This window comes from Prunus mume, linkage group LG1 (assembly GCF_029339155.1).
Source record: "Prunus mume cultivar Tortuosa linkage group LG1, ASM2933915v1, whole genome shotgun sequence".
NCBI classification, from domain to species: domain Eukaryota; kingdom Viridiplantae; phylum Streptophyta; class Magnoliopsida; order Rosales; family Rosaceae; genus Prunus; species Prunus mume.
In genome coordinates, this window is record NC_142698.1 from 15,253,824 (window position 1) to 15,273,164 (window position 19,341).

The following is a 19,341-nucleotide window of genomic DNA, read 5'->3' on the forward strand; positions in this document are numbered from 1 at the left end:
TGAGCAGAGCGATTTCAATAGCCTTCCCGACTACATTTCATCGACTTTGCATATGACATATCACATCAAAGTTCTCCGTTAAGTTACCACATTCTGCTTATATGGAGTATTGACGTGAATTCCAGAAAGCCATATGGGATACTGACAATAAGGATGAGTTTGATGCAAAATGAAATATTATGGTTACAAAGGCTGGTTTGACTGACCATCCATGGCTAAGTTCAATGTTTGATTTAAGGGAATCTTGGGTTCCAGCCTACGCACGACACTTTTTTGCCGCTGGAATGTCAAGTAGCCAAAGAGCGGAATGTTCTCATGGTTTCTTCAAGCAATACATATCAAGGAGAAATTCGTTGATAGATTTCATAATAAGATTTGAGAGGGCACTTTCTCATCAACGTCAAAAAGAGTTAGTTGCTGATCACGTAAATGCATTTGAAGCGGCTCAATGTATTCTACTGATGCCAATGAACAAACAAATGGCTACCTTGTACACAAGGACAATGTTTCAAAAGTTTGAGCAAGAACTAATACAAAGTACAGCATGTTTCCTAGAGCTGAAAACAGAGGATGCTTCTAAAGTTGTCTTTAATGTGAGCGAAAGGAAAAATTGAGAAACAAGAGTGGCAGAAGTCGTATATGTCAAAGATTCTGACCACGCATCGTGTAGCTGGAAAAGATTTGAATTTGTTGGAATTATTTGCAAGCACATCCTAGCATTGTTCAGAAGGGACCAGATTGAATATATGCCCGATAAATACATTTTGAAGAGGTGGAAGAAAACTGCAAAATCTGGATTGGTGTCAGATGTAAATGGCAACGAAATTAAAGACTCTGCAGATCCTGGTCTTTTAATAAAGCGGAGTACAATGTCCCGACTTGCTTCAGATGTGGTTGATGAAGTATTAATGTGTGAAGAAGGATGTGAGCTACTGTCAGAGACTCTAAAAATTTTGCGGGTGAAGTTGAAGTTGTTGAAGGATGAACCAAGTAATAACGAAGTTGGAAGGTCCAGCTCTCAAACACAATATATGAAAGACCCTAAGAGAGTAAGGTGCAATGGAGGGTCGAAACGAGTAACGGGAGCAAAGGAAAAGACAATGAAGCGAGGGATTAGACACTGTCGGGAGTGTGGACACATTGGTCATGATAGAAGACAATGCCAAAGAAATTTGAACACACCGTAAGATGTTAACACTATTTATAATAAGACCTAAAATTTGAATAGGTAAAGTTCTTATGTGCTTCTGTTTGATGTTTATGCAGGACATCACCGTCGAACAATGACGAATCAACTCCAATAGATCTTAGTGACCCATTATTCGACGAATTTTACAGGATGCACGGAGGTTTCTATTATACGAAGCCCGGTTATTATGAAGACTAATGATCAGGTGAAGTTTTCTAGATGCAGTTTTATTATTATTATTTTTTTGTTCATGTCCACCGATGAGCTCTTACTATGTCTATTGATAATTGAAATGAAAATTTGCTTGGTTTCATTCTTGAAATTTGGACACATGTTAATTTTACGTCTTCTCCCTATTTATAAATTTTCATAGACATTAGATAAAGCATCAAATTTTGATTTATGTGAAGAAGAATGAATTTTACCTTGTAAAATGGGTGGGTAGTTTATGGTGAATTATGTTTTAACAGAGATTCATTGATTATATGACAGGCTAATGCAGCATTTCCAGCCATTGTTGTTTCTATTACGATAATGATTTCCAGCAGACGCATCATTTCTAGCAGCACCCACTTTTTGCGAATGTTATGTTCTAGTGTTTTACTGGTGATTAAGATCTGAGCTCGATTGGTTATTAGGTGCACGATTTTGCAAACATTCGTAACTGAAGGATACTTGAAGCACTTTGTTGGAACAGAAAGATTAGAAAACAACGTGTAAAAAAGTACATTGCAGCTAATCACATTTCGAATGGTTGGATAATATTAAAGGGTACACTAACATTTGAACTACTCATAATTCCACACACAAAAGAAAATTTGATTGCAAAGCATTTTATATGCTCCCTCTTAGCAATACCACGATCTCCCCAATCAACTGAACAACGGTAGCCACAATCACTAGGTAGTATTGGTCAGCTTCTTCTTAGCAGGTCTCACGTACTTATGGTCACTCATGTCCCCAGTGATATAAACAAAATAAATATTCAGCAATATTTGAAATTTTATTATATATACATAAACCATAAACCATTCACTAAACAATGTAGAGTACATGATATTTTACTTATGACTCAAGTGTCATGATAATGGGGCTTTACTGATTCCCAACGTGTTGTGATATTGACTGCTTATTGAATAATATTTCCATATTTGCAAAATATAATGTTAGACAGAAGGAACACATGACGACTTGCAAGACATAGTCCCAATAATTATATATGAAGCAAATGAAACTGATATTTGTATTATTTTATATTACATAATGACATTAAGAGAATATCCTTCTAATTTGTGCAATACCACGATCACCCCCAACCAACAGAACAGCTGTAGCCGCAATCACTTAGTCGTATAAGTCGGCTTCTTCCAAGCAGCTTTGACGTGCTTATACTCATTCATGTCACCACCATCGTCTAGTATCTCTCTCACAGCATCAGGGGACACATAGTCCCAATTATAACTTGTATGAGTAGTTGCCGTGAATGCTCGGAATTTTTCAAATCCTTCGTTGAATGCCAACTCCAGTTCACTGTGGTGCTCTTCGCATCGCATATGTGTAACACCCCGACTCCAAATTTATCCAATGTTTTAATTAATTTGAGTGAAATTAAGAATTTACCCGTGCGATAGGGGTATTTTAGTCATTTTCTTATCCGGAAGGAATTTGGGAATTCCAGATGTACCATTGCGTAGAGCACGGCGAGATAAGTTCATAGACACGCAGTTGGCTCGAATCGGAGTTGTAACGAGAGAGTTACGATCGAATGAAGCTCAGTGGCACGATCGTAAATATTTAGAAAATAGATTTTTGATAAAAAGACGGAACGCTCTCTCTCTCTCTCTCCCCGTGCCCTCTCTCTCTCTTGCGACATCCGCCGCCTCCTCCTTCGCAACTCCGCCACCACCACGGATGCGGGACGGACCGGTGCCAAAGGACTCGGCCAGCGTCCACGACGACCATTCCTCGACAGTGCCGCTCGCCGGAAAATATAGGTTTTGGCCGATTTCGCTCGATCTCCCTCCTCCGGCCATCGTTTCTGGTGATTGAGGTATGAATTTCTATATATTTTTTTATGATCTAGCTGATGGTTGGTTAGGATTGCATTAATTTTGAGTGTAGGTAGCTCGATTTTCGAATTGGATTTTGGCCAGATTTCGGGATGAGATTCCGGCCACTTCTGATCAGTTTTTGGGGTACGTTCAAGAACAAAAGTGACTCCAAATTAGGTGTATTACCTAGGGTAGGAGCCTTGGCTCTCGATTTGGTAGTTTTCAGGCGATGCGATATCGCTTTGGACACCAACGCTGTCGGCGAGTGTGGCGGCGCGTGGGCCTGTAGTTGAAGGGCATTTTTGTCCTACTGCGATCCTCTCGATGTCACGAGCGCGTAGGTATGCTCAGATCTCATTTTGGGTACCGTTAGAGTCCCGAATGGATATCGCATATCGCGTATTTTTTGGGCTCGCTAGGTTTGGACCGTTGGATGGTCCTGAAGTTATAATATGTTGATCTAGGTATTACCAGGATCGTGTAGGATTTGGACCGTTAGTAGCCGTTCGATCCTGCGATCGGGAGCGATCCGACCATCCGATCTGGACCAAACTTGAAGAACATGTGTCCTAGAGCCTGTAGAACCTATAGGAACTTTCGGATCGAAATTGGAGGTTGTGGGCCCGCCGGCCCGTTTGACCATAGATTGACCGTGAGACGTTCGAGATAGTCTTACCTTTCTTTGAGGGTTAGAATGACCTTAGTGACAGGTCTTAAGCGTTGTTGAGTTAAATGGATATTGTGGTTTTAGGATATAAATTGATGAATTTAAATTGGGGAGTTTATGGAATGCTTTATTGGTTGAGGTTTATATAAGATTAGAAATTAGAAATTATATATTTAATTGTGTGGATGTATAAAGGTATATAAAGGGATCGAATGTTAGTTTACAGTGCTATACGCACTACCCCACGTAACCCCATATTGTGATTATGTTGAGGCCTTTAAACCCGTTGGTGAGAATGTAGTCGAGCCCAAAGCGAACGACGATGGTGGTGAGAATGTAGCCAGGCCCAAAGTGAATAGTATCGACGGTTGGTGAGAATATAGCCAGGCCCAAAGTAGAGGTTGCACGCGTCTTTGGATTAGCGGCGTGTTGATGACCCCATATGTGGCGGTGCGTCCGGCGTATGAGGGGAGATATATTTCTATGCGGGCTGGTGAGAATGTAGCCAGGCCCGGTGTTGAGTCGCATGCTTCTTTGGATTAGCCGGCGTGTTGGCACCCATACGTGATCGGTGCGCCCCGGCGTATGAGGAGATATGATTGTGTGTGGTCCGGTGAGAATATAGCGGACCGGTGTTGAGGTCGCACGCGTCTTTGGATTAGCGGCGTGTTGGCACCCATACGTGGCAGTGCGTCTCAACGTATGAGGAGATATAATTGTGTGCGGGCTGGTGAGAATGTAGCCAGGCCCAGTGTTGAGATCACACGCGTCTTTGGATTAGCCGGCGTGTTGACAGACCTCATACGAGGCCGGGTGCGTCCCGTCGTATGAGGGGAGCTATGTGATTGTGTTTGGTGTGTTGTGATGGATAAATCTTAGAATGTATGAATTTGTATGGCTGTAATGGTTTATTGATATTAGGAGCTAGGATTGATACGAAAGAACTACGTGTAGATTGATCCTTTAGTGGGGTACGTAGGCAGCCTGAAGTTACTAGGTGCAGCCACAGATTAGATTCCACTTAGGTGGTCTTAGTGAGATTGGTTCGGACCTCGTTGTTGGTCCCGAAACTTGGTTGAATTGAGGCTTGTCCTGGGGACTAAGTGAGTGAATGTGTGCATAATTAGATTTTGAATTTGTTTTATGCATATTTGATGCATTAAGTTATTTTAAAAATATTGTAGGCAGTTCTGCTAGAATCATTTGAAGGCCGGAGGCCATTTGTGTAAATTGCATGAGATTATATTGTGCGTGCTGCCGGTTGAGTTATAAAATGTGTTTTATGCATGTGAAAATTTTGGAAAATGTTAAATTTACAGAGAGACTCTCACGAAATTTCGCAAAAGTCCCGTGCCCTTAATCCTCTCAGTAAACGAGGACATAGTTTTAATGAGTGAACCCGGCATGGGTGTGATGCCGGGGTCTCCGCAGGTTAAATCTCGGGTTCCGGAAAATTCAGGGCAGGTCCTGTCAATATGGTTCATCAAACAACCTTTAATTTCATCATTCATTACTGTATCTAACTCCTCAGCTTTCAGCTTCCTTTTATGACTCAGCTTCAAGTACTTGTTCTTTTGGGAGAACGCTTTGTTCACTCTAATGTTAAGATAAGCCAAAATGACCTCGTCTTCAACACATTTCTCATGCCATGAATTGATCAGTCTGGAATTATAATCCAGCTTGGTACTGACTGCATCTATTGCCTCTAATGGATCATCGGAGTCCCCCTCACTCCCAAATGATGTTGAAAATGGAAGGGGTCGGCGAGTACAACGTGGAAATGGAACATGCGACTCCAATTTTTCATCTTCGATTGTGTTGTTGGCGCCTGAAGAGGTTGGCATGCTTGAATAATCCTATTTGTTTTAGAGGATGAGGATTGCATATGCAATTTCGTTTGAGAAATGGAACATAGCTTTATAGACCAACATACCAAAGCTTGCGTGTAGTCAACATATGTACTTTATTTCAATTTTAAAAAAAGAGGTGTCAGGTTTTGCTTTTCAAGCATGTCAACCTCACACTCTCCTTACATCACTGTTAGTGGTTGAAAGAAACTCAATGGAAGTGACATCTAGTTAGTGAACCCAACCAAACTAACCAAACTAGTTAGGATTAAACTTAGATTGTATGAGACCTTTTTTAATTTATACATTGTCAATCAAATTTTTTTTTTTTTGGCGGGAACCCTTTTTTATTTGTATTAGTATCACCCCCTTCATAGAAATTCTCCCTCCACAAAAAACTCACTCCTCCACCGAATCTGTCTCCATCTATTGAAACTCTATCCTCCACAGAAACTCTCTCCCCCCATTGAATGGATTTACTAACGAAGTTTGATGTGAGCATAATAAACACCCTTCCAAACAAAGACCGCCTTCGAAACACAAGTGAGTCACTAGACAAGCAATGTCACATTCCTAGACAGAATGACCATTTTGTTGGAAGTTTTGAGTTTGAAAGAGTTCTTGCTTTCTGGAAGGAGAGGCATCTTCAACTTGGTGATGAAATCCAAAGGGCAAGGGCACGTTTAGAATTTGTTGAAGGCCAAATTGAAGATGACAAAAGGCAGGCCAATCTGGATAGGGCGAAGTTGCAGCGCATGAAGTATAGACACAAACGACTTCGGAGTGTAGCTGTTCAAAAATACAAGAACTCATCTAATGAATATAAAAAAGTTTTAGAACACAACAATTTAAAAATATATACACTCATGCCTTCTATCTCAAAAAACAAATGACTTACTTTGGGTTATGGCGCCATTCCCAACAAAATTTCAGCAATTTCACCATATCATCATGCGGAATCGCCTTCATTGGGTCTAACGTCCGAAGTCGGGTTGTCTTTGGCAAATTTTTTTGAACCACTTCACTAGCTTCAACGATCTTCCATATAGGAATAATCCTCTTCCTCTTCTGTAATTGGACCCCTCGTTCCACACATTGACCTTCATCATTCAACCAAACGTTCAACTGAGATAACACAGCTGTAGGTTGATCCAAATCAATGTCCCCGAGAGTAAACTCAACCTTTGTCCCCTCCGTGCTCTTGCGAATGTCATCGCCAAGCAACATAACTTCATCATCCTCTTCCTCACATTGGTTTCTTTGCACTTCCTTTTCCTCACTTCTCTGTCTTTTCACTTCCTTGCCCTTCCTTTTTTTTTTTTGCGGATCCTCTCCCTCACAGCTTTTTCTTTGCAGTTCTTCCTCTTCCTCAATGCTCTTTCTTTGCGCTTCCTCTCCTTTGCTGTTTTTTTTTATTTTCACTTGCTCTCCCTCACTTCTTTTCCTTTGAGCTTCCTCTACCTCCCTTGGTTTTCTTTGCATTTCACCCCCTTTAATCCACTCCTCTTCCTTTTCCTCTCCCTCATTTCTCTTACTTGGCACTTTACCCCCTTCAATCCCCTTCTCTTCCTTTTCCTCTCTCTCATTTATGTTATTTGGCCATTCACCCCCTTTAATCCCCTCCTCTTCATTTTCCTCTCCCTCATTTCACATACTTTGTTGGTGCAGAAAACAGATTGTCTTGGGTTTTGTCAAACGACACCGAACCCCATGGATACCTGTTGAACGCATCCAAGTCCTCTACAAGGGTCAGGTAATTTAGATTGATGTTTAAATGTTTGTCCCTTCCTAAAACCACTAACTCAGCAAAGTAAACAAAAGCTAGCTTGTAGATGTCATCTCCCTCTGTGCACCTCAGAAATGCTTCTTCTAAAGCATTACATGTAATTCCTTTGTCTATAAAATATCTTTTCTGAAGTCTAATTTCATCACTTTCTCCACTGGAAACTTCAGGCACTTCCCCAAAACGAAGCCACGAGATCAAACAGAAATCCGACAAGTGAACTGAGCAACGTCGCACCCTATTAAGAAACTCAGTCCATCCAAGTCTTTCACACCCTGCCCCGCTACTCCACGCAACACAACCCCATGCATAATCTGCCCACTAAACTGAATCTTATCTATATTCAGAAGATGGCCAAAGCATGATGTCTTGAATTGTTCTAATTGTTCGGCACTCAACTTCGCTCGAATTGCAGCTAGGGATGAATTTGCATGTGAGCAGTTGTTCACCCGTGAGGAATATGCCTCTGACTCTGGACATACCAGCTCCACGTTGGATCCCATTTCCTGAAATACAAGATGAAATAACGTGAATACATATACTACCACGTATTTGCACAATCACATTGGTATTTACACAACTAGTCAACCAGTACATTACAAATTTTACAAAGTACATGCGCATAGGGATTACTAATCACAGGCTTTAACATCATCAAAGCAATATGACATATTTTGTGCAAATACCTGTTAATGCAATGATTCTGTGAATTACAAGCAATAACATGTGTTTTATTTATGGATCCAAACTCCAATCAATGGTTGATGCATGAGCGAGTGTGAGTGCAATCTAAGCAAGTTCTGCACTTCACACACATGACAATTATTGTCATCTTATACACAACACAAAATAAATAAATAAATAAGAAAGATGGTGGAAGGAAGCAAAGCAAAGCATCTGCTCTGCTATTTGCTCGCTAAGCCATTGCCACATCCTTCTTTCTTTCTAGCTTTTTCTTCAATCAGCCATAATCGTCATAGATCAACCTTTTTTTAAATGCTTTGCACTTTTATTCATGAGTTTATTATTATCTGTTCTCATTTTTAACAGGCAAATTTAGTAAAACGGAAATAATATTTATTTCAAAAATTATATATATATTCTACCGCCAGAGAGATAATCTGCACTCTGCACTGCTTCAAATGTGGAAGGTTTTGAGGGTCTCCTACAATTCAATACCATTACCTTATTCATATCATTATTGACATGTTATTGACTTTATTTTCATTCGTTTTTTAACATATACCCAAGCAAAAATTAACATGCAAGTGAAGCACAAAGAAGAGATGCCAAATCTAACAACATTCATGGTACAAATTGAGAAAAACGTTACTCTAACCCTAAACTCAAATTCCATAAATTACTCACCAAATGCTGGTTATTGAACAATCGCAAGGTGTCTGTGTTGGGTCTTTGTGCGGCTTTGCTCCACAAATGGAACCTATCACTTTCAACGAATACGGCTTCTCTCATTCCCCTTCCACTGCTTCGTCTTTTCACTTTGTTTCAGAATCCACGCCTTTGCTCATTCCACTCAAAATAAATATTTTTTCACGGTTTAAATAGTGGAGTTGCGTTCAACCGTCGTTGCCCGTTGCCTTCAATCGTTTCTCAGAGCTTAGCGGTTTCTCTTAGCTATGAGTTTGAGATCAATGGGTTTTTTCTGTTCAAACTTCGAACTTGCCTTTTTTTTTTTGTTGTTTTTTTTTTTGTTTGGGACCAACTTCATTGCTGGATATTAAATTCGGGTTTGGGTTCCTCACCTACCCGATTGCACAACTTTATCCCAATTCTCCCCAGCCCTTGGATTGATCCAATGACTATAAAGTGAACCCCTTATAACTTACCCCTCATTATAGTCTGAGCGTTGTCTCTCAATGACGTGGATTTTAGTATAAATCTAAAGGTGAAATTACTTCCATACTTCAATTAGTAAAATAGGGGACCCAAAAAATACGAATAAAATGTGTATACATATTATCTGACAAATTTTTTATTTTAAAAAAAAGGAATATAGAGTATATCAATATTAATTATTTAAAATTTTAAAGTGTAGTATTTTTACTTAATAATACGTGTATAATACATAAAGTTTGCTGGTATTATTCAAAAGTTTGTAAAAAAATACATATATTAAATGTGAATAGTGTGAAAATTCATTAGGCTTTTTATCACACATGGTCCTTGAGGTGTGTGAAATTATCACATTTTGTCCCTAAGGTTTTTTTTGTGACACCAATAGTCTTTAAGGTTACCTTCCACACATCAAAATGGTCTTTACCATTAGCTTCTGTAAAAATGCTCCTTAAGGTACCATTTTGAAATTAGTACTTAAAAGACTGAAAGTAGGTTAGCTTGGTACATAGCTAAACGACATGCAAGGTTGTTATATAAGGAGCATTTATGTATGTGAACTTGATTCCAAGATTACGGAGCTCTTTGGTTCGAAATTTCCTCAGCATCTTCATGTCTAAGGTCTATTCAAGATTATGGAGAATTCCTCTTCCAATCCAGAAATCAATATGAACGTACGTGCATATGATATAATGGGAACCCTAGACCTATAGCACAGGCCACAGAAATCATTTCTTCCACTGGGCCATGAGCTATGACTATTGAACTTAGCCAAGTCAATACTCACCCAAAATTCCAAGTAGGAAACCACAAAGTCAACAAGTCAATCCATAAAGCAACCTCACAATTTCCACAATCATCATATGTGACAAATTTTCCATAATTCACGCTATTGTAAACGTGTAATAGAGTTCGGTACTTTTGGTTGTTAAATGTTTAAAAATTCGAGTTTAATCGGGTTTAACTTGGAATAAAATGCAAATGGTGGTTTAACTCGGAATAAAATGCAAATTGATATTGCACAAGTGTAACATAATTTTAGCAAGCAGCAATGAAAAAAAAAAAAAAAAAAAATCAAAGTAGTGTGCTAGTAATGGTTCTCTATTGTAAGAAAAAAATAAATAAATAAAAAAAGAATTGTGGGCTCTCTAGATTAATCTAATTTACGATAAGGGAATTTCAACTTAGGTATTATGAGGAACTGGAACACGACCATGCATTTATGGAAACCCCAGCACGTTAGTGGATGGGACACTTAACTTCATCGAGAAAAACATGCATGCATTTATGGGAGTATGACTTATCATGCATCAAATGTCTTCAACGAGGCTGTCTCTCTCTCATGGTACTTGTACAGCAAAATTCCATGGTTTCCTTTTCCTGGTTACAGACGGGAGAAGACTTCAAAGTCAAGCCAACAACGGCGACCACAAACATGATCCGTGTCATATATATATGTTAAAGCCACCACAACCTTTATTTCTCATCAGTTGTTCATCACTTTCCCTGTTAGCTAGCGTCTCTAGAATTAAAAAGTTAAAACAAAAATGAAACATTTGCTCCAATATTTCTTGCTCCTATTCTTAATCACCACTGTCTGTTTTGCCATCATCCCTGCGGTTCACAGCCGATGTATTAAAGACCAGCAACTATCATTGCTCCATTTGAAGAAAAGCCTTCAATTTTATCCTGACCCTTTATCTTACCCAACCAAGGTTACATCTTGGAATTCAAGTACCGATTGTTGTTCTTGGGTTGGTGTTACTTGCAGTAGCGATGGGCATGTCGTTGGTCTTGACCTCAGCAACGAAACTATCAGCGGTGGCATTGGCAACTCGAGCAGTCTCTTCGATCTTCAACATCTTCAAAGCCTCAATTTGGCTGATAACTATTTTGACCATGAGATTCCATCAGCAATCGGAAAACTTGTGAACTTGAGGTATCTAAATTTATCATATAATACTTACTTTGGGGAAATTCCCATTGAGATTTCACGCTTGACAAGGTTGGTTGTCCTTGATATGTCTGGGTCAGAAGACTCCAACATTACGTCCCCGAAGTTAAGTATGCTCTTTCATAACCTCACAGAGCTTGCAGAGCTATATTTTGACCATGTACATTTGTCAGCAGAGGGGACTCACTGGTCCCAAGCGATATCGAATCTGACAAACTTGAGGGTGCTGAGCTTGTCTGACACTGGTATTTCCGGTCCCATTGATCAGTCCTCCTTCGCTCAGCTTCAGTCTTTCTCTGTGATTCGATTGGGTTTTAATGATATCTCCGGTCCAATTCCAGGATTCTTTGCCAACTTTTCAAACCTGAGGGAGTTGGAATGGGATGTTAACAACATCTCTGCTACGGTTCCAGGATTCTTTGCCAATTTTTCAGAGTTGACTTCCTTGAGTCTCAGATCTTGTGGGTTGAAAGGAACATTTCCCAATGAGATCCTTGAGGTACCTACTCTACAAACTCTTTACCTTTCGACCAATGATGAACTTCATGGCACATTGCCAGAATTTCCAAGCAATACATCTCTTCGGTCCTTAGTTCTAAGCGACACAAAATTTTCAGGGTTACTGCCTGACTCTATTGGTAACCTCAAAAAGCTGTCACTCCTAGATCTTTCATCTTGCAGTTTCTATGGATCAATCCCAGAGTCAATAGCAAACCTAACACAATTGGTTGGTTTGCAATTGGGATCAAATTGCTTCAATGGTTCGATTGATTCTATTCGCTGGGAAAACCTTATTAATCTGGTAGATCTCCAAATGGATGGCAACCTACTTGAGGGGAGTATTCCATCGTCTCTCTTTTATCTTCCCTTGTTGACAAGACTAGTACTTTCCGGCAATCAATTCTCTGGTAAACTTCATGCATTCGCTAACACCTCTTCCAACTTATATTCCCTTGAATTGAGTTTCAACAATTTGGAAGGACCAATACCCACGTCTATCTTTAATTTCCATCGGCTTCAAATCCTTTTTCTTTCTTCAAACAATTTCACTGGGTTTCTTTTTAGTGGTCCACAACAACTGAGAACTCTTACGGCCATTGATCTTTCACACAATGGCTTGCTCATGTTTTCTGATGGCTCTTATTCCACATTTCCTGAAATAGAGTTTTTGGATTTGGCTTCTACCAATTTGAGAACATTTCCAGATTTTTTGAGAAATCAATCCAAATTAATTTCTTTGGACCTTTCAGAAAACCAGATTCAAGGCAAGATACCCCATTGGATTTGGAGTTTAAATCATCTTGATTACTTAAATCTTTCTTGCAACTCTTTGGTAACTCTAGAAGCTCCTTTACATAATTCAACAGTGCTTACGCTTGATCTTCACTCAAACCAACTCCAGGGACAAATCCCTACTTTCATACCATTTGCTGTGTATCTGGATTACTCAAGCAACCATTTCAACTCTATACCATCTGACATTGGTTATTTCCTCACTTTCACATTGTCCTTCTCTCTTTCAAGCAATAACTTGCATGGGCTCATCCCGGTGTCAATATGCAATGTGGAAACTGATATTCAAATTCTTGATCTGTCCAATAATTTTCTGAGTGGCATTATCCCCCCATGCTTGACTGCAATGCGCAGTCTCAGAGTACTTAATTTGGCAAGAAACAACCTCACTGGAACTATTTCTAATTTTCAAGTTACTGAAGATAGTTCACTAGAAATTCTTGAACTTGGTGGAAATCAGTTAGGTGGTCAATTCCCTAAATCTCTAGGTAACTGCACACGGTTACAGGTTTTAAACTTGGGAAACAATCGTATAACAGATAGCTTTCCATGCTTGTTAAAAAACATATCCACCTTGCGTGTCCTTGTGTTGCAGTCCAACAACTTTTATGGAGGTATTGGATGCCCCAACACCTATGGTACCTGGCCAATGCTTCAAATCATACATCTAGCTCACAACAATTTCACTGGTGAAATACCGGCAATGTTTTTGACAGCATGGCAGGTAATGATGACTACCAACAATGGTTCCCTATCAATAGTCAAAGTCCACTTGGACCATGGTGCGCGAATAACGTATGTTGATTATTCTTTTGAGGATGGAATAACAGTTACTAGCAAAGGTTCACAGATGGATCTGCTAAAGATTCTATCTATCTTCACCTTGATTGACTTCTCATGCAACAATTTCAGTGGACCAATACCTAAGGAAATAGGAGAATTCAAATCACTATATGTCCTTAACTTGTCCGGAAATGCGTTCACAGGTGAAATCCCACCATCGTTTGGTAACATGGGGGTACTTGAGTCCTTGGACCTGTCACATAACAAGCTGAGCGGACAAATTCCACCACAGTTGGTAAAGCTTACTTTCCTCGAAGTCTTGGATCTCTCAAATAATCAATTGGTCGGCAGAATCCCAACCGGTACTCAATTTTCAACATTTCCAAAAGACTCATTTACAGGTAACAAAGGATTATGGGGACCTCCTTTGACGGTGGATGACAAAGCAGGATTGCAACCACCAGCAACAGTGAATGGAAGGCCTCCAAATTTTGGACATCATCGTGAGGTGAATTGGGATCTTATCAGTGTTGAAATTGGATTTACATTTGGCTTTGGAGTTGCCGTTGGGTCACTTGTGTTGTGCAAGAGATGGAGTAAGTGGTATTACAGAGCTATGTACAACATCCTTCTCAAGATATTCCCTCAGCTAGAGGAAAGAATTGGTATTCATCGAGGACATGTTCACATAAATCAAAGGTGGTGGAGACGTTGAATTGATTAGGAGGAACAATGCATGAAGGGGCTGAGGCTCGTGTTCTTTTTCTTTATTTAAAGATCGATGAAATTAGCAGTATGCTTCTGCTTTCATATTTTAGTTTAATTTATGCCATAATCATGTGTGTAGTATAATGCAATGTGAGTTTAAAGCAAAATTATCTTTTGTTTCCTCAGTTTTTTGTTTCTTTTGTAGTATTATGCCATAATCATGTATTGAATGCCATGGTTATAAGGTTGTCATGAGTTTCATATGCCTTCAAATCCTATTCCACTACGGAACCTTGGTAAATTCAATGAACACCTTGGCATATACCACATCGAAAGCCTGTAAATAAATGAATGTATTTGTTGAAGTTAATGCTCATTTGTCATATAGAGAATTCTAGAAAAATTAAGAGTACAAATAGTCACTAAGATAATAGAAGTCTGTAGAACTTCCTAGTGTAAGACACAAGCTGATGGCTAGGAATTATGTTCAAGTCCCAAGTCGGTGGGACAATTGGAGTATGGCGGAAAGTTCGCATCTATATAATTAGGCATGAATGTACTAATACAAGGTGGAGTTAACTAAGAAAACTCTCAATCTATATGGGAGATAAAAAAAAGGATACCCAAAACTAAATTCACAGGAGCTAACAAGAGGCTCCCAACCTAAGCTAGGGAGCTAAGAGCTATCCAAAACCAAATTACATTGTGGAGCCAATAAACTCATTAATCTAAATCAAATGTGGTGGCCAATAACCACGTAAAGGCCTCCAGTTCTCTGTACACAAAGCCATGTACTATATTCCGCTAAATTAATAAAATCATTTTTTTTTCAACTATTAGTCCTATTGTCAGGGCCGGTCTTGAGATTTTAAAAGTCCTGTGCGAAACTTAAACTAGAGCCCTCATATAATCTATCATGAAAATACTAAAAAAAAAAAATTTACCATGACTTAATGTCATAAATCAAATTTTTTTTTTAATAATTAAAGTTCATCATCAATTAGCATGTAGTAACAATCATAAATCAAATTCATAATTTTTTTTAATGTTTTCATGTGATAAAGTTAAATATTATTATGTTCGGTGAAAAAAAAATAAGAGTTCAAGAGAAAGAAGAAGGCTCAATTTGTTTTGTTTTGTTTTGAGTGGAAGAAATTACTTTTTTTAATTTTTTTAATTTTTAGGAGAAAGCATATGAATGTGATATATATTGCTAATAGTTTAGTTTTGCTGATAACCCTAGACTTGAACCTAGGCCTTGTACTAAGGGATATGTGCTAAAAACCAGCTCGACCAAATACACTTATGTGTCAATGTGTTGCACGCTAGAGTATATATAGTTTTATAATATTAATTTATACAATATAAAGTAAAAAAATTTGTGGGCCCTCAAAAATCGAGGACCCTGTGCGATGGCACCACTTGCATCATGCCAGGGCCTCCCTTGTCTGTCGTCCTACTCCCTTCACCACATAAACCAACAAGTGGTATTAGAGACGACAAAACTTGCATGATTATTACCTCTTAAGAAATACTTTAATTATTTATTTGGTAGGATGGAGACTTGAACCTAGGCCTTGTACCAAGGGATATGTGCTAAAAACCAACTTGACCAAATACACTTATGTGTCAATGTGTTGCATGCTAGAGTATATATAGTTTTATAATATTAATATATACAATATAAAGTAAAAAAATTTGTGGGCCCTCAAAAATCGAGGACCCTGTGCCATGGCGCCATTTGCACCATGCAAAGGCCTCCCCTGTCTGTCGTCCTACTCCCTTCACCACATAAACCAAAACAAGTGGTATTAGAGACGACAAAACTTGCATGATTAATACCTCTTAAGAAATACTTTAATTATTTATTTGGTAGGATGGACGGAGACTGTTTGAAAATCAAATATATGAGTAATATCTTTTTAATTATAATTTTTCAAGATTTTTGTCTGATTTTTCGTTGTGCCTCAAATGTCACCTGGCTAAACGTAAATTTTAGGTTGAAGCATCAATTTCATTAATTATGCCATCAAAATTGGAATTCCGCATCTTTTTTCTTTCTTTCTTGAGTTCAGCTAATTTAGCTAATTCATTGAGTCAACATGGTAATCTTGGAAAGCCAATAGCTAACATGCATGGGAATACTATGGAGGCATTGGAAGTCATATGTAGCCACTAGCCAAATGTTCCTTGGGCTATGAGAATACACTTGCTCACGGCCCTCTACGTGGAGTTAGTAATGTGCCATTTTAATCGGGGTATGTTCGGGTGAGCACTTCTACACCCGGGTGACATCGTCGCGACTCCATGAAGGTCTTCATCATCTTTTAGTATTGCTTTTCCATCACTGCTGACTTCCTCCACTACATTGACAGAGTCTCGAAAGAAATCAGTATTAAAGGAGTTCCAATGTTTTTTGTTCTTCAAATGTGTTGAATTAAAATCCTGGCTGATAACATGTAGGTGCAGCTGTCGCATTGACGGTTCCTGCAAAAAGGAAATATATCAAATATACTTATTAGGCAGAGTCTCATTGATCAGCTCCTAATTGGACCACCAGTGATATCTTTCACTTGACTTTTTGTGTTTTCATTTCTCTTGCTTCTTTTTCATTACAAAAGTATGTTTTCAAGGGTTCAAGGGCATACTTGGGTGGAAATGGAAAGAAATTATTCACAGTTCTAATAGTACAAAATCTTCTGATGTAGTGCCAGGAGAGAGGGTCCCCAATATAGTGGCATCCCAAAACTTTTATGCTGAAGCTTGCGCATTGTACCATGATGCTTTACTGATGGTCTCTCACTCTGAACAAAGTTAGAAACCTGAAAGGTCTCTGTTTTCAAGCAGCGTTTTATTTACGTTTTTATTTCTAGTCGGGTCGGGTGGGCCTGCTTTTGGTGAGCCGACTAGATAACCCACCCGTGCGTTCTTATAAGTCTAGGGTTTTGTTTTGACTCTTTCCCAATATAAATACCAACTTTAAACCTAGCTGCGCTACTTCTTCATCTTACGCACCTTGAGATTTCCGACTTTGATTTCCGAGAAATTTCAATTCCCAATTCATTTTCTTTGGTTTCGATTCTGTTGTTAGTTTATTGAGATTGATTTGTATTTTGTTTGTAGAGGCTTAGCTAATCTATTTGCTAGGGTTTCTGTACTTTCTGTTTTTGATGGTGTTTGTATAAAGATTGTGTTTTTATTTGGAGTTTGTCAATCTGATCATTGTTGGGGATTTGTTGCACATTTCTGAACTTTATAAATCTATCTTAATGGAATTGGACCTCTCCACACGGGCATAGTGCCATCCTCTCTCATTTGTGTGTTGACTTACCTACTTAGGTTAAATGAACATCTCGCCGTTGTTATTAGAATGCTCTGACGAAACTATCCTGAAGAGAGATCGGACAAAACGATAAAGAGAAGACACATTACTAAAAGCACCCACTACCTTGTCACTCACGATTTCCATAAACAAATTCCTACCCAACCCTAAAGAGTTGCATATCTGATATTGATGATTATTATTTCTGTCCTATCCAGACCAACCTTTTAGACAATGTTGAAGAAAACGAATATAACAACGAGCTCTAAGCAAAATATAGTGCATACCCACTGATATCCAAGATGAAAGGTGTTGTTTATGTAAGAACTTCTCAGCCCAATGATGAATCATTCTGCAAGAACTTCTCAGCCCAATGATGAATCATTCTGCAAGAACTTCTCAGCCCATTTCAAACCAACAACATGCATTGTCCTTAACAACTAAAGGTGTTCTTTATGTACATCTGACAACACTGTACATCCAGTGGAGAATGTGGGTGACCTGCCCATTTCCCCCATGAAAGGAGGATCAAAAGTCTTGGAGAACGTTTACCACGTTCCGGGAATGAAGAAAAACTAACATAAATTTTTATTTTCGTATTATGGCATAATTTGCTTGCTTATAAGATTTTATAATTCAGAACAATGGATGGATGATTGGGCCAATTCCCAGACAATCAAGACCTTCTTATCGTACCACCATCAGAATATGCCTTTGTGCCTGCAAAGTCCCCAAGTTCTTTTTGATCTTCTAAAAGCTAGAAGAGGTTGGTGAAGAATATAATAGGTGGGGTTATTTACTTAAATGGTCCTTAAATTTATACCCTAGTTGTATTTTGGTTTGTTAACTAAATTATTCGTTCAAATAGTTCACCAACTATTTATTATTTGGCGAATTGGTTATATCGTTACATTTTTTATTAAATTTAGTCATGTGAGCAGCACATGCTACATTTGTGGGGGTAAATAAGACTTTTGACAACTAAAAAAATTAAAAAAATAGGATTACAAATTAATACAAAATTTTCTTTATTTTTAAAATTAATTAGAAACTAAATGAATAAAAAACAACAAAAAGTAACCTTAAAAAAAAAAACTAGCCCACCCAACCCCACCCCCATCTTATCCTCCCTCATTCCAATCCCAACCCCCATCTCATCGTGTGTTCACACACACACACACACACACACACACACACACACTCTCTCTCTCTCTCTCTCTCTCTCTCTCTCTCTCTCTCTCTCCATGTGAATAAACTCAGAGCCTTGCAGCCCCACTAAATGTTTGAAGAGAGAAATAGAGGGGGAGGAGGGGACAGGGCGGGAGGGAAAGAGAGGGTGGGTTGTGGGGAGAAGAAGATGGGGCTAGGAGCTAGGAGTTGGGAGAGGGAGATAGGTTTTTCTTTTCTTTTAATTTATTTACTATTTTATTTAACTGGACTCTTTTACCCCTATATTTGACGACAATATTAACATAATGTAACGGTAGGACCAATGTGCTGATTAATAAAGAGTTGGTGGACCATTTGAACGAATAATTTAATTGAGAGACCAAAATGCAACTCAGGTATAATTTAATTGGTGGACCATGGATAACAAAGCTCATTGCTTGAACTGTGAGAACCTGTAATATATATCTATATATATATATATGATTATTCATACTACATATTAATTATTTATTAATAAGAATTTTTCTTATTTAAATGTTTATTGTGAAGACTTATATGTTATTAAATCTTAAGCCTAGCATGAGATTATCCTTTTAGTTGCAAGATGACATCATTCTTGTTTTCTATGTGTAGAGACTTAGAATTGGTTTTAAAATCAAATCATCATTGCCATGCCACCTTGCATGTTAGTAACAAGTGATGTTGTAATATCATTGGCCA

At 38.6% G+C, this 19,341-nt stretch overlaps 1 protein-coding gene across 1 annotated transcript; it reads left to right on the forward strand.

The window, feature by feature from the left end:
* Nucleotides 1–10,886: 10,886 nt before the first annotated feature.
* On the forward strand, nt 10,887–14,314 carry LOC103342226 (receptor-like protein 6). The gene has a single exon (XM_089053337.1). It carries the CDS (start codon nt 10,939–10,941, stop codon nt 14,134–14,136), a length of 3,198 nt encoding a protein of 1,065 aa, XP_088909463.1. The 5' UTR covers nt 10,887–10,938; the 3' UTR covers nt 14,137–14,314.
* The last annotated feature ends 5,027 nt before the right edge of the window (nt 14,315–19,341 follow it).

Bases quoted from the DNA above. Each gene is read 5' to 3' on its own strand.
- LOC103342226 (XM_089053337.1), top strand. From the start codon at position 10,939: ATGAAACATTTGCTCCAATATTTCTTGCTCCTATTCTTAATCACCACT.